Here is a 13,239-nt window from a genome sequence, read left to right on the forward strand (position 1 = left end):
TGCGGGTTTCAGTAAAACATTGATAAGACCTTTCCGTTTCGTATCCTGTATATCTTAATTCGTGCTTGCTGTGCAACACCACGTCAAGTTGGTTACAGGGTAACCACAGGTTAACCACTGTACGTACAACCACTCTTATCGGTCCTTATTATTTTTCGGACAAGTGCTTATCACTCGGATAATATAAGATTATATAAGATTATATATCGAATATTTTGGTTTCTAAATAACAATTATCCCAATTATTTATGTGTATAATCATAGATATTAAAGATAGATATTCTTTAATATCTATGTATATAATAAACAATTCTCCCAATTGACTTTTATTCCAAAATTGGGAAAATTGTACATTGGGACAAAAATATTTTGGGTGAATTTGGATACTCCCGTATAAGTACTGTTGTAACTTAAATTTTTATAGTTAATTATTATTGTCGTGCAGCTAAGTTAATTTTATTTTCGTATCATGCGTAATGAACTAGACAATACTGATTCGTTGACTCTTTTCCGATTTTGGTTATTAATTTTCGAATTATATATTATAATAATCTAATTTTTTCAGTTTTTGTCAAGTTCCTTATAAAAAAGAATTCGTTCCATGCCTCGTTCTTTTAAAAAAAAAAAGGAATTAGTTCTGTTCCTTGTTCCTTAAAAAAAAAAAAGAATTCGTTCCTTTGTCGTTTCATTGGAAAATGAATGAGTTCCTTTTTTAGTTCCAAATAAAATAAAAATTCTTATTTAATCATTTATGGTTTTTTTTTGTTTTATGCATACTTCTTTAATTTTTATTTATAATATATAACTAGTAGATATATATTTTATATGTTTATGTAATATATTATTATATATTTTGAGATTTTCTTCAAAATTAAATTTTTAGCTAATTAGCAATATACATTAAACATAAATATATCTTAATTTAAATATTTACATACTTATCTGTGTAAATTATTTTCTGTAAACTAGAAAGGAACGAATAATTTTGTAATTTTACCTTAAAAAAAAAGAACTAGTTCATTTTCTCATTCTTTTTTTATAAAAAGGAACTCGTTCCTTCCAAACACTGAATTTTTTACACAGTGTTAAACGTCTTGGTAAATGTTTGTGTATGACAAAATACTAGGGCAGTTTATGACTTAAAATAATGTAACTTGAAAAAAAATTAACTTTTTCTTAACTCAGTTAATCTTAACTTTAAACTTATCTAGTTCATTTTTTTTTTTGTTAACTTTCAACTTAACTCAAGGTAATTTAATTGAATTAACTTAACTTGCCACAGTCGATTATTTTCATTAATTCACCCTCCTTTGGGAAAGATACTGAAGTTGAAAATCGAAACATTATTTCGACTACTTATAGTGAACAGACACAAAAATAATAATAAAAAAACACACATCCATTGTAACATCAATACATTCAGGGCTCTTAAACACGCAAATCCCCTCAACCTTTGAACACTGTATGCCATTACCACAAACCTATATTAATACATACTGTTTTATAAAACATGCTAGATGATTTTTCTCGCAGTAAATTGTAATAGATAGATAAGTCCTACATTTTTGCCATTAGGAAAGAAAATTGTTTATTTTGAATTCTTTAATTGTACTAAAAGGACACGTTTATACTGGGAAGTATTAACATTACTAAATTGATTTGACAGATATTTGGATAAATTGTGTCACATAAACCAGTGACTACTATTAATTTCAAATTTGCATTGTTTAAAATTCACTGTTTAAATTATCCTTTAAAATAATATAACTTAACCTATTATATAAAATACAGAAAATCTCTAATGTGTATTGAATATTGATCAATAATTATGTAACTACATAATTAAAAATGACAACAATTAAAAAAAATAAATGTATCAGGAAATATGATAGCACATAACAATCAATACAAATATTGTTTGTCTCTATACTCTGTCTAACAAGAGAACACCCCAACAAAAATCAATTTTTCTGAACATCCCCTAACGACACACTGTGGAACCCATCTCGATAACAGGGTGTTGAGTGTGGACGCACAGAATCGGCATGTTCTCTCCCTGCACAGAGTATACTAGTATAGTTACTTTGTTATAAACTTTATAATTATATATAAAATTATTTATTTATTTATACAAATAAAATTTAATCAATAAATTTTATTTGGGAAGTAATATAAATATTTACAAAACAAAAATAGAACAAGAAGAAAATATTATTTAAACAATAGTAAATAACTATTCACAATGTATTTCGATGCATTATTTTAATATGCCTTTGCATATGTGCTTTGGAAACAAACAGTTTGTAGCATATATCACATTGATGACCTTGGCCATTGTGTCGCTTAAGGTGCATATCACGGTATACTTTTGTGCTAAATTGTTTTTTACAAAGTTCACATTCAAATTTTTCTGGTGGTGCTGTTAGTTCTGGATCCCCAGGATGCATATTTTTTGTGTGGGTGTCACAATGAGTCTTACATTTGAAAGTACGTCCGCAATGTTCACACATGAATGGTCGTTCTTCTGTATGACACAACTGGTGTTTATTCAATGCAGCATTGGTAGAAAAACTTTTTCCACAAACTTGGCACATATAATGTTTACCCTTATGGCGGCTACTATTGAATTTAACAATACAAACACACATTAAATATATTGTTTTTTAAACATGACATGTAACATTTAAATCTATTTTATTAGATAAACATACTTCACATGTAGTGTCAAATACTCCTTAAATGAAAATGCTTTGTCACATACAGAACATTTGAATAGTTTTTCTAATGTGCCAGAATTGTGAACTATCATCATGTGTCGATTTAGGTGGTGTTTGTAGGTAAAACATTTAGAACATTCTGTACACCTAAAAAAAAAAAATCATGTTATTTATATTGGTTAAATTCAATAGTTTGTTATAATTATGTATCCTTATCAGATTCCTTAAAATGTTTACAGGTAGAAAAAAAAATTTTATATTATGAAGCCTGCTTAAAAAATTATATTTTAACAATAATTTAAAATATTCAAGTGATTAATATTATGATACACTATGTTAATAATTTTTATGTTATTACTTGTGAGGTTTATTGTTTGTATGTTTTCTTCTATGGTCATCCATAATGTGTTTTCGATTAAATTCAGCGTGACATATCTCACATTGGTAGGGGGCGGCATTATTGTGTTTTTTCTTCATATGTCTACCAATTCTTGAATAACTTACGATAATAAAGCATATTCTACATACTGTATAACTTACTCGCTTTTTATGCAACAATGGTGTTTGGTGGTCATTGATAATAACTTTTTTACTATCTTCTGAAGGTATACTAAAAAAATAAAAAAAATAAGTAGATATCATTAATATACAACAATATACACCAAATTAATTAAACAAGTTTTTTTAAATAATGCTTACTTATTTAGTTCTGTATTAATTGTATGGTCATCATCAACGAGTAAGTCTACTTGTGATGATGCATTCTCTTCAACGTCCTCTACAAAACTGACTTTGTAATTATCTTCATCAACTTCTTCTATATAAACTTCATCAACATCCTCCGAAACATTATCTAATTCAGAAAATAGCTGTTCAAATTGTTCGGGTGGTCTTGTAGAGCTATATTCAATTTGATAGACTGGTGTTTCTGGAGTTGAGTACTCAGGACTATCGTGACCAATATGATTAATGAGATGAGTTCTTAATCCATTTGAATCAGGAAAACCAACATCACAATATGGACATAAATACTTCATAATGTCACTATAATGTGATTCAACATGTTTTTCTAAGTCTTCCTTACACAAGAAGTATAAAAGACAATATTCACAAGTATATGTGCAAGCAGCCTTATGCGCAGAGAACTCGTGAGCCCGTAGTTGTTGTTTAATATCAAACTCCATTCCACACTTTGCACAACAGTGAGTATTAACTTTATTCTTAATCAAGTCATTTTGGTGAACAGTTCTTAGATGTTCTCCGAGATCAGGAAATACTGAATGACACATAATGCACTCTCCTTTAAAAATAACTTTATTTTTTTTAGAGTTTAATGTAGTTTTAATAACTGGTATAGTTTGTTTGGCAATATTTTTATCACTATTAATAATAGTTTTATCAACATTTCTATTTTCTTTCTTTACATTATTAATTGGTACGTTCTCTCTGAAAATAACAAATATTGTTAGTTTAAATATTTATATTTGATAGAATATTATTCAATATTACCTTATATCTTTTTCTTGAACTATTAGGTTTGTTTCACATTTATCATGAATCATATAGTGATCCAATAAATCTTTATGCTCTGTGTAAACTTTATCACATTTCCTGCACATGAACATATTTTCTCCACTCAATAAACGCTGACATAAATTAGTAGCTAATTCAATTGTACATGTATTATTTTTATAATCATAAACAATTTTGTTTTTTATTGACTTAATAGGTTTAATAAAAGGTTTGATCATAGGAGGTATCAATGGCAATGGAGGTTTCACAGGTGTATTTTTTGATGTCCTGAAAATAAATTTAAAAATAAATAGACTATTGAAATATTATTTTAATAATTCATTACAAATATTTTTTTGTTAATTGTTGTCTTCATAATTCTTTATTCTATAAACTTTATGACATTTGCTTAGTATTTATTTATTACAACCGGTAATATCGGCTATAATTTAAGATATTGCAGGATTACTGTTGTAGCATATAAATTCTTATAATTTGAAGTTTAAACAAGTTTTCATTCGGTCGGATTAATAAAAGGTTCATAAGAATTTTTTTATTATAATCCATTATTTTCTTGCCATACAACATATTATCCTCTTCTACTTTTCTACTTTTCTCTATATTCTACTACCTCCTTCCAGTCAAAGTTTCAATAATCTTCTCCTGTGATCCTATAGAAAATCTTTTCTAATGCAGTCTTGGGTATTCTAGAGCATTTTTTTTTTCTGTTGTTTTATTTTGTACACATGAGGCCTGCCCATTCTAACTTACTTTATAATAATACGTTCGTTAAAGCTCATCTATCTATTCAAATTATTGTAAATCTCAGATTTTAGAAATAGGTATTGTGTTTGATGAGAATTTTGAATCAATTCAAATTATATTCATTGTTCCTTATTGTTTAATATTTTGCTACCTAAGTAAAAAGTTTTTATAGTGTGGGGGATTTTCAAATTTTCCCCTCCCATTTAGCTGTCATTATATTTTTTTGATCCCCCCCCCTCAGAAATCATGTCTACACCACTGTTTTGAATAAATATGGCAAAACATCAATGTGGAATTCTAAATTAATTCTTAAGGTTGATCAAAATTTTTTTTAAAAGGTCATCAAGACTTGTGACTAATTTAAAAATACGTTTTTTTATGGTCATCAGCAATTTTTAAATTTAAAATAATACTCACTTATTAAGTAATTTTGTTTTTAAAAAATTAATTTGAGATGGAATAAGTAGTGCATTTGAAGGTGATTGTGTAACGGGAACAATATTTGAAGTATTAATTAGTTTTGGTTGTATAGGCCTCATACTTGAAGTGTTACCAGTATTAATTTTTTGAATAGGTAATGTTTGTTGTGATCTAAAAATAATAATCTATATATTAGTAAAATAATTTGAATGCTTGTAGAAAATAATATTTAAGTTATTAATACTAACATTTTAAAGTCTGTAGATAGTGGAAAATTTAATGGATTATGGAAAAAAAATACACTTGATTTCTGTATATCCATATTAATCTTTATTGGTTTAGTTTTAGTTTTATTTGTACAAACTTTATTTTGTTGTTTTTTAGTTGATGGAGTTTTTGATGATACAGCTGCATTATTTTTGGGTCTAAAAAATATATAAATACAAATAATAAGTAGGTAACTTGTATTCAATAAAAATTAAATTTTGTTTAAACAATATGAACAAAACCTAATTTACATTCTGAATAACTAATATCGTTTTGTGGATTTCATTGTCAATTAAATTGACAATTATCGAATTCTATGTTACGCTATGCATATATCAGTTTTAAAACTTACTCAAAAACCGTAGAAATGCTGGACTGCAATAATTGAATATTTTCTTCTCCTGGATTACTAGTTTTCAAATACGTATGATCATTTTCAAACGCTATGTACCGATAGTTGACCTCCATCATTTTTTAAACAGCAATTATACTGATTCTATCTAGGTAATTGATAATTCAAAGGATTAAATACTAACATAAAATCTTACTATGATCACTTTAACTGTATTACATTACCTTTTATTTTCAATATCAGTTAAATAATATTTTCTATGTATAAAGCAGGTACCTATTTGATAAATTATTAAACCGATTGATGATATAATATCATATTCATCATAATATTATAATATTATTATTATCAAAACCTACATAAAATATGTAATAATTATTTGTATTTAATATTGAAAAAGTGTAATATTTTGAAGACCAACAGAATTTATAAACATTTTTCAAATGAATTGCGATTTTAAAATTTTAATTTTAGAAAAAAAAGAATTTTATAGTTATTAATATAATAAACAATATCAATCATCCACTTTAGAGTTTAAACTAATAGACTATAGACCATAATACTATTTAGTATTTTACATTTGTTATTTGTTAATAAATAATAATAACTAATAACTAATAAGTAATATTATCTAATAAGTGTTAACGAAAAATAAATAAGCAAAACCCAAATAGTAAAAAAAAGTAGTAAACACTAAACTACTTATGACGTACGTATTATCATTTATCACCAACCATCAACGCTCATCCATCGACACACGAAACATCAGTGTGTCCAACGTACATTTTCCCAGAGCGCAGAGCATCCAAAGTTTGGATCAGGCGCACGGCTTAAGATCGCTGTCTTATATAAGACCGTGCTTTAGATAGATCTAAACTCAAAAGCCGTGATTAAGCGTCATGTTCTGCAGTTATGGATAAATAGATAATAATATTATAATATTCTTATAATATTTATCTATGGTCACCACTCACCGTGCCACGGCTGTGAATAAGTAGGTAATAACCGTGCCGTGGCAGTGGCTCAAAGAAATAAGGAATAAAGGATAATGAGTAATGACTAATGATCAAATATCATCCTACTGTACTATTATTTTTTTTTTTAGGATGCGACTATGCGAACGCCGATCTAATGATAGACATTAGACATATTATTTAAACTATGCATGGACATTAAGCGACCCATACACGTTCAATATTATGTATTGACCGTGACGTTTCTTTATGTTTTATTGACGGGTTTTTATAGATATCGTCGATAATGAAGTTTCAACTAATGTTCATGAAACTATGTAAATAAAATAATACTATTCAATAATTACTACTTATTAGTCTGGCGTCTAATGTCTATTGTTGCGAGTGACCGTACAAATAAAATAACTTTAATACCTAATTAATAATTCTCACTAGTTGTTACTTGTTACTTACCTATTGGCTATTACTTAATTCTTAATCGCTCGTGAACCGAGACAAGATCAAGTACTCCGTAGTCCGTTGGTTCGAGTTTATCGAATCCGGAATCACTCGACGACCACGTTAATACGTTATTCAAAAATAGAAATATTTTCCGCGAGAAAAAAGTTGGCAGTGCAACTGAGTGGTTTTGACGCATTATTATTGTGGTTCGAAATCTATGACCTCAAAAATACCTCATTCGTATAGACGTATAGTTATAATTTAATATTTATAATATATTAAATTAATTATTGCTATTAATGTATGCGTATAAGCACAGTGACGCAGTCAATGGGGGTTAAGGGGGCTATAGCCCCCTCCCCCTCAACCTTAGAATTTTATCAGGATTATTAAAAAAATTAAGTGTAAATAAGACATATTGTATTTGTATTTTTCTATGAGACTTAACCCCCATCCATACAAAATTCTTGGCTACGCCACTGTATAACACATAAGCACCACAGAAGAAATTAAATCTATTTTGTGTAACAATACTGGAGCGCTTTCACAAACACATAAACTAAATAGGTACCAATCAATTTATGAAGCCCTCGATTTAAGACATACCTAAGTATATATTTTATAGTAGCTAGTTAAATGATAATTCAGTTAGTGCAGTATATTATATTATTATTTTAATTATTTAGGGTGGAAATTTTTCACAGGCCTACACACAGATAACATGTTAATACACCCCTGATCACAATTGATTAAATAAAGGTAGTAAGGTGTATCATTACACCTGGGATTGAAATTAATTTAATTTATTGCTTGCATAATTGTATTTCCTTTCAAAAGCGATAATAGCAATATAGTATAAGCCATTAGACAAATGCACAATTGGAGACAATTTTGAATATAACATAATATTATATTTTTTTTTCATGTGCATATTATTAAGGATTACAAAGAATTTTTTCATACATTTTCATCTCTAATAGATGATTAAGTAAAAACAATCTGTTGTCTATATTTTATTTTGTACTATTATTTTTGAAAAAAAAAAACATTTTGTACACTTTGTATTAATTTAATATAATATATATTTTTATGTATTGTTACAAATAATTTATAGTCAATTTAATTCCAAATGAAACAATCAATTGGTGTTTATCAATAATAAAATAAACAAATGACCAAACTGTAAATTGAAAAAAAATTGGAATTGAATTAAAACATTTAAAATTATTAGCGATGAATTAAAAAAAAATTTAATATGTTAGAGAAAAAAATACTATTAATACAAGAAAGACTTCATTTTTAATTACAGTAATAAATAATAACTCTTTATTTTTTTTTTTTTTCATGAAAGATTCTATTTAATTAATATTTAAACACTATTCTCAATGACAGGCGGACAGGCAATAAAAACAAATACAAGATACCTAATATATAAATAAATAATATTGCATTCATACAAAAATACGCACTCGGAACAAAACGGACACTCGGAAACAACTTTAAGATTTTTTCATATTATAAACAAATATTATATACAAGTTAAATATTTAACAAATATTATTTGATAATCAGTCAGTCATACGAGCCGAGTAAATGAGCTCAATCGATGTATACTAATATAAATAAAAAAAAAATTTCTCACTTAACTTTAAAATCCGTACACTAGTAGGAATACGAATACAGAGTAGCACATTTACTCATACAGTTATACAAAATCACAGACACGTTTTGGTTCCATTTATACCGTAAAAATTACATAGGCACTAAATAAAGACAATCATACGAGAAGACAAACGATCAATAGAGCCTCACGTTTAAAATCATATAATATATTTTACATTGCAAAGGTCTTGATTTTTTGAAGTTCTTTCGCAGACCAACGGGCTAGACTTTTGGCAGTAACATCAGTGGATTGACGTCCTTTGTATAGAAGTTCATGTACTTCTCCATTGTCTAGAACCGGACATGCTTTAGCACCAAACGCTGTGCACAAGTCTCCGACAAGACCACAGCAACTCTTCAATATTCCTGGATGTGCATTAGGATCAGAGCAAATAGATATCATATATCGAACCATGAATGGCAAGTGTTGTTCCAGTAAATAAACATCCTGATTGGGTGTATATCCTTCACCTTTCAGCCCTTGTACAATACCAATATAAGCAGCCAATACACCTTCACGAAGTTCGTTTAAATAATCGACAATTTCTGCATCATTGGGATCTAACTGAAGTTGTGCTACTTGAACCAACGCATTCAAAACATGATCTAGGTACTTCTTGAATTCTGAGCCAATGCCAAGAGCTATATCTCCAAATGATGACAGAATTTGTGGTTTTAAGTTCCGGTTAACAGTATTGTTGCTTAATGTTTCAAAAAGTAAAGAAAAAATTTGATCGCAATACGGAGCTAAATCTTCACGGAGAGCTCGAGACAAATCGCCTACCAAACCAATGGCAGCTAAACATACCTGGAATTCCATATTATTTTGCAAACCAATAAATAAGTATGTTTTGAAATATTCCATGTACTTATTGAATCCTTTTCCAATATTTTCTATCAGAGGACTTATAGCCATTAATGCATCTTCTTGTAAACCACTATCTTTGCTAGTACTCAACATTACTAAAAGAGCATTCATAATGGCATCAGCAATTTTTTCTACATCTTCACCACTCATTTTTCTTATAACACTTTGTAATGTTGCACATAACAGTCCTTGCATGTCCAAACAATCTTCATTCATGGATTGTAAATTGATTATTTGGTTCAACCGACTAAGTACGATTAATGTTGTACTTTTAACAGTTTCATAACAATCAGCAGGTGCACACTTGATCATATCCATAAGAGCTTCGTATGCAGCAGACCTCAAATTTGATCTCATACCATCACCCCTTTCAGTGGTTTCAAGTAGGCCTTGAACAATGTAATCAAAATATGGAGTCAAGACATTCATATCTTCTCCAGTGGCTTGTGCAAGACTACTAAAAGCCCAGCAAATGTTTGTGGCGACACGGGGTTCAGATTTAAGACCTTTAATAAATACTCCAAGTACATCGTTTAAACAAGAAGAATTAATGATTAAATCTGGTACAAACTCAAATATGCGGCCAAATGTCCATGCAGATGTATCTTGAACGGCCACGCTAGAATCGTACATCAAATGTATAAGAACAGGAATGTTAGGTTCTAATAGACTTTTTAACGCATTCTGGTCTAGACCACCAAGAATTGATCCTAGTGTCATCACTGAAGCATCTCTAAAACGCCAATCTGGATTGCTGATATTACTATTTATGAATGGAATTACATGTTGAACAATATTGCTCTGACAACAAGTAGCTAGTAACATTATACAAACACCAGCTGATTTACATGGATTCCAATCATCATCATCGTCACCTTCTTCTTGTTTTGTAAGTTTTTCCATTAAAACAGGTATTATGAATTCCAATGCACCTTCAGCGTACAACATAAGTTTTTTGTCATTAGGTTGTTCTTGACATTGTCTTTCATACACAATTTCAGCCTCTTCTTCAGCAATACTAGACCAAAATTCAATACCCTGTAGTGCTTCTTCATCCAATTCTGATTTAATAGCATGTAGTGTAATTGGAAACAGTGTTGTCATATACAGTTCCATGTATTCATAATATAAAGAAACAATTTTAACGAGACATTGAAGTGCAGCGACCTTAATTTGAGTTTCAGTTGATTGAGTTGCCTTACATACAACTTCCATTATGTAATCACGTTCATTTTTCTTTTCGAAATTTCCTTTTGTAAATTCCAAAGAATTATAAAGAGCAGTAGTGGCTGCCAAACAAACATGACTATTAGGTTGGGTCATTCCATGAACAATAGCCGTCAGAACAGTGTTGGACTCGGCCTTTAATACGTCACGGTCGGTCTCGGCACATATATAACCGATAGTCTCTAGAGAAGACTCTCTGAGAACGTCAGACGAGTTTGGATCAGTGACGTTTGCTGCTAACAAGGCAATAAGACCGGGCCAAAGGTTCAACGGTAACTCAATAATGGCGACGTTAGCAACGCACTGAGCAGCAGAACTAGGCCGACTCTCTGTGCCAAGTGCTTTGAATATGTTTTCTTTAATAAAAAGACGGTCTTGTTCAGTGAAAGACAACCAACGCTGTTTCATCTGAACCTTAACCGCTTCATCTTTCGATGTAATGTGGTTTTTGATTTGAAGGCCGGCGGCGATGCGAGCGACCGGGTTGTTGACGGAATAAAGTAAGACATTAGATAAAGTTTTGAGAAAACCTGGGAGATTCGTTTGCGCTGCATGTTCCAAAAATTTCTGTATTTGATTCAATTCTTCTTTGTCGGTGGAAATCGTGCGCTCCAAAAGGCTGGTAATTTGAACAACTTCTTCATCACTCATGTTGGCGAACGTCCTTGACAAGCGGGTGCGAGGTGTTTGCAAAAGTGATACACTACGACTATTTTAACGTTCGGCGCAAAACTACACGGCAACCCGCAAACGGCAAAAGCTTAATTAGGTAACGCAGAAACACAGAATACGTTAGAGTGTCGGACGTTAAACCATGGAGTGCGTTCACAAAATATTATTGTCCACAATTATTTAATAAAGTCATGGCCACTTATTGAAGCACCGCGGTATTGGTATAACCTCAAAATGCCAAAACGAACAGAGGTTTTAAAATAGTATCAGCGGTTATTAATCATGGATCGATAAACCATGATATCATGTTATCAATTCGACGGCCGGCTTTGGCGGAAGGCGGGACTACGACGTCCTACTCCGAGTTCCGAGGCCCGGCGGCCCGCGGCTGCTAGGGTCACCAACGAATAACGATCACTCATGTCTTATCACTCTTATTATCTTTTCTACATGCTGACTTTGCAGCAGCGTCTGTGGCTTTGAGGCGTGTTCAATGCTGTCACAAACTCAAATCCGCAGAATAGATTAAATTCCGCAACTATACATCGTGCACAACACAATAATAAAAAATATAATACAACGCACAGAGTATATTAAACTTTTATATAATCTGTGTTACAACCATAGACCTATTAACTTTAGTTAGTATTATTAACTAAAGTTAATAGGTCTATGGTTACAACCAATATTATCAAATAGGCAATAGCTATTACTATTGATTATAAAAAACAAAACGAAAATACTACCTACGGGGATTCAATACCGACCATTTTTAAGGAGTTCAATGTAGGCAATTTTCGATGTTATTGCGGGCGGATCGTGAAAATGTTGCGTAGTAAGCACAGATTTATACTAAGTACTAGTTCTCCGAGCGTTGCTACATCTGTGATAGTAAGTGATCATAAGCGTGAGTGTCTATGTCATAATATGTGTATAGTGTATTAGCATAGAACAATGATATAAGAAATTTAGAAATTGTCGAGCACTGCAGCATGTACAGTGTGCCATTACTCATTAGTAAAGACTAAAGAACAAAGATAAAGGCGACCATGAAAAGGTATACTTTGTCATGAAGGCGGCATTCGAATTCTAAATTAAGCCAGAATATGCCTCCCAGCAGTGTAGCCAATCTTAAAATAATAATATTATTGTATTCTTTTTAGTACAATATTTATAATGAAATTAAAGTTGGACTCTTCGAATACTTTATAATACCACATAATACCTACATTGAACATTCCGCATTTCCACTTGAACCTTAAAAATACTCATCGGCGTAACAGGGGTGAGAGGGCTTAGCTTACCCCCCCCCCCCCATACTAGTATTTAGCCCTCTTATAAGGTTTTATTTTTTAGCTCCTC

The 13,239-nt window shown here is 30.3% G+C and overlaps 2 protein-coding genes across 4 annotated transcripts; both read right to left on the minus strand.

Moving 5' to 3' along the window:
* Positions 1-2,079: 2,079 nt before the first annotated feature.
* LOC100163824 (zinc finger protein 600) lies at positions 2,080-6,960 on the minus strand. Of its 3 annotated transcripts, none has more exons than XM_008183345.3 (9): positions 6,747-6,960; positions 6,034-6,181; positions 5,663-5,839; positions 5,412-5,585; positions 4,227-4,517; positions 3,417-4,163; positions 3,076-3,327; positions 2,712-2,864; positions 2,080-2,619 (listed from the first exon to the last, which is right to left on the minus strand). In XM_008183345.3, the coding sequence occupies exons 2-9, from the start codon at positions 6,150-6,152 to the stop codon at positions 2,238-2,240; spliced, it is 2,295 nt and encodes a 764-aa protein (XP_008181567.1). In that variant the 5' UTR covers positions 6,153-6,181; positions 6,747-6,960; the 3' UTR covers positions 2,080-2,237. The 3 variants fall into 3 exon arrangements, with proteins under 3 accessions (XP_008181567.1, XP_001947734.2, XP_008181568.1); XM_001947699.5 differs by lacking the exon at positions 6,747-6,960 and adding an exon at positions 6,258-6,316; XM_008183346.3 differs by lacking the exon at positions 6,747-6,960 and adding an exon at positions 6,258-6,311 and having other exon boundaries at positions 6,034-6,177.
* A 1,543-nt stretch (positions 6,961-8,503) lies between these two features.
* On the minus strand, positions 8,504-12,090 carry LOC100158993 (importin subunit beta). Its single transcript, XM_001951050.5, has one exon. It carries the CDS (start codon positions 11,854-11,856, stop codon positions 9,283-9,285), a length of 2,574 nt encoding a protein of 857 aa, XP_001951085.1. The 5' UTR covers positions 11,857-12,090; the 3' UTR covers positions 8,504-9,282.
* Positions 12,091-13,239: the final 1,149 nt, after the last annotated feature.

This window comes from Acyrthosiphon pisum, chromosome A1 (genome assembly GCF_005508785.2).
Source record: "Acyrthosiphon pisum isolate AL4f chromosome A1, pea_aphid_22Mar2018_4r6ur, whole genome shotgun sequence".
In the NCBI taxonomy this organism is placed as follows: Eukaryota; Metazoa; Arthropoda; class Insecta; order Hemiptera; family Aphididae; genus Acyrthosiphon; species Acyrthosiphon pisum.

What these genes read in the sequence shown, in the direction of transcription:
- LOC100163824 (XM_008183345.3), bottom strand. Translation starts at nt 6,152, where the DNA reads ATGATGGAGGTCAACTATCGGTACATAGCGTTTGAAAATGATCATACG. An exon ending in AAAACAAAATTACTTAATAA is followed by an intron (nt 4,518 to 5,411) that starts GTGAGTATTATT and finishes ATTTATTTTCAG; the next exon opens with GACATCAAAAAATACACCTG. An exon ending in GTTCAAGAAAAAGATATAAG is followed by an intron (nt 4,164 to 4,226) that starts GTAATATTGAAT and finishes TGTTATTTTCAG; the next exon opens with AGAGAACGTACCAATTAATA.
- LOC100158993 (XM_001951050.5), bottom strand. Translation starts at nt 11,856, where the DNA reads ATGAGTGATGAAGAAGTTGTTCAAATTACCAGCCTTTTGGAGCGCACG.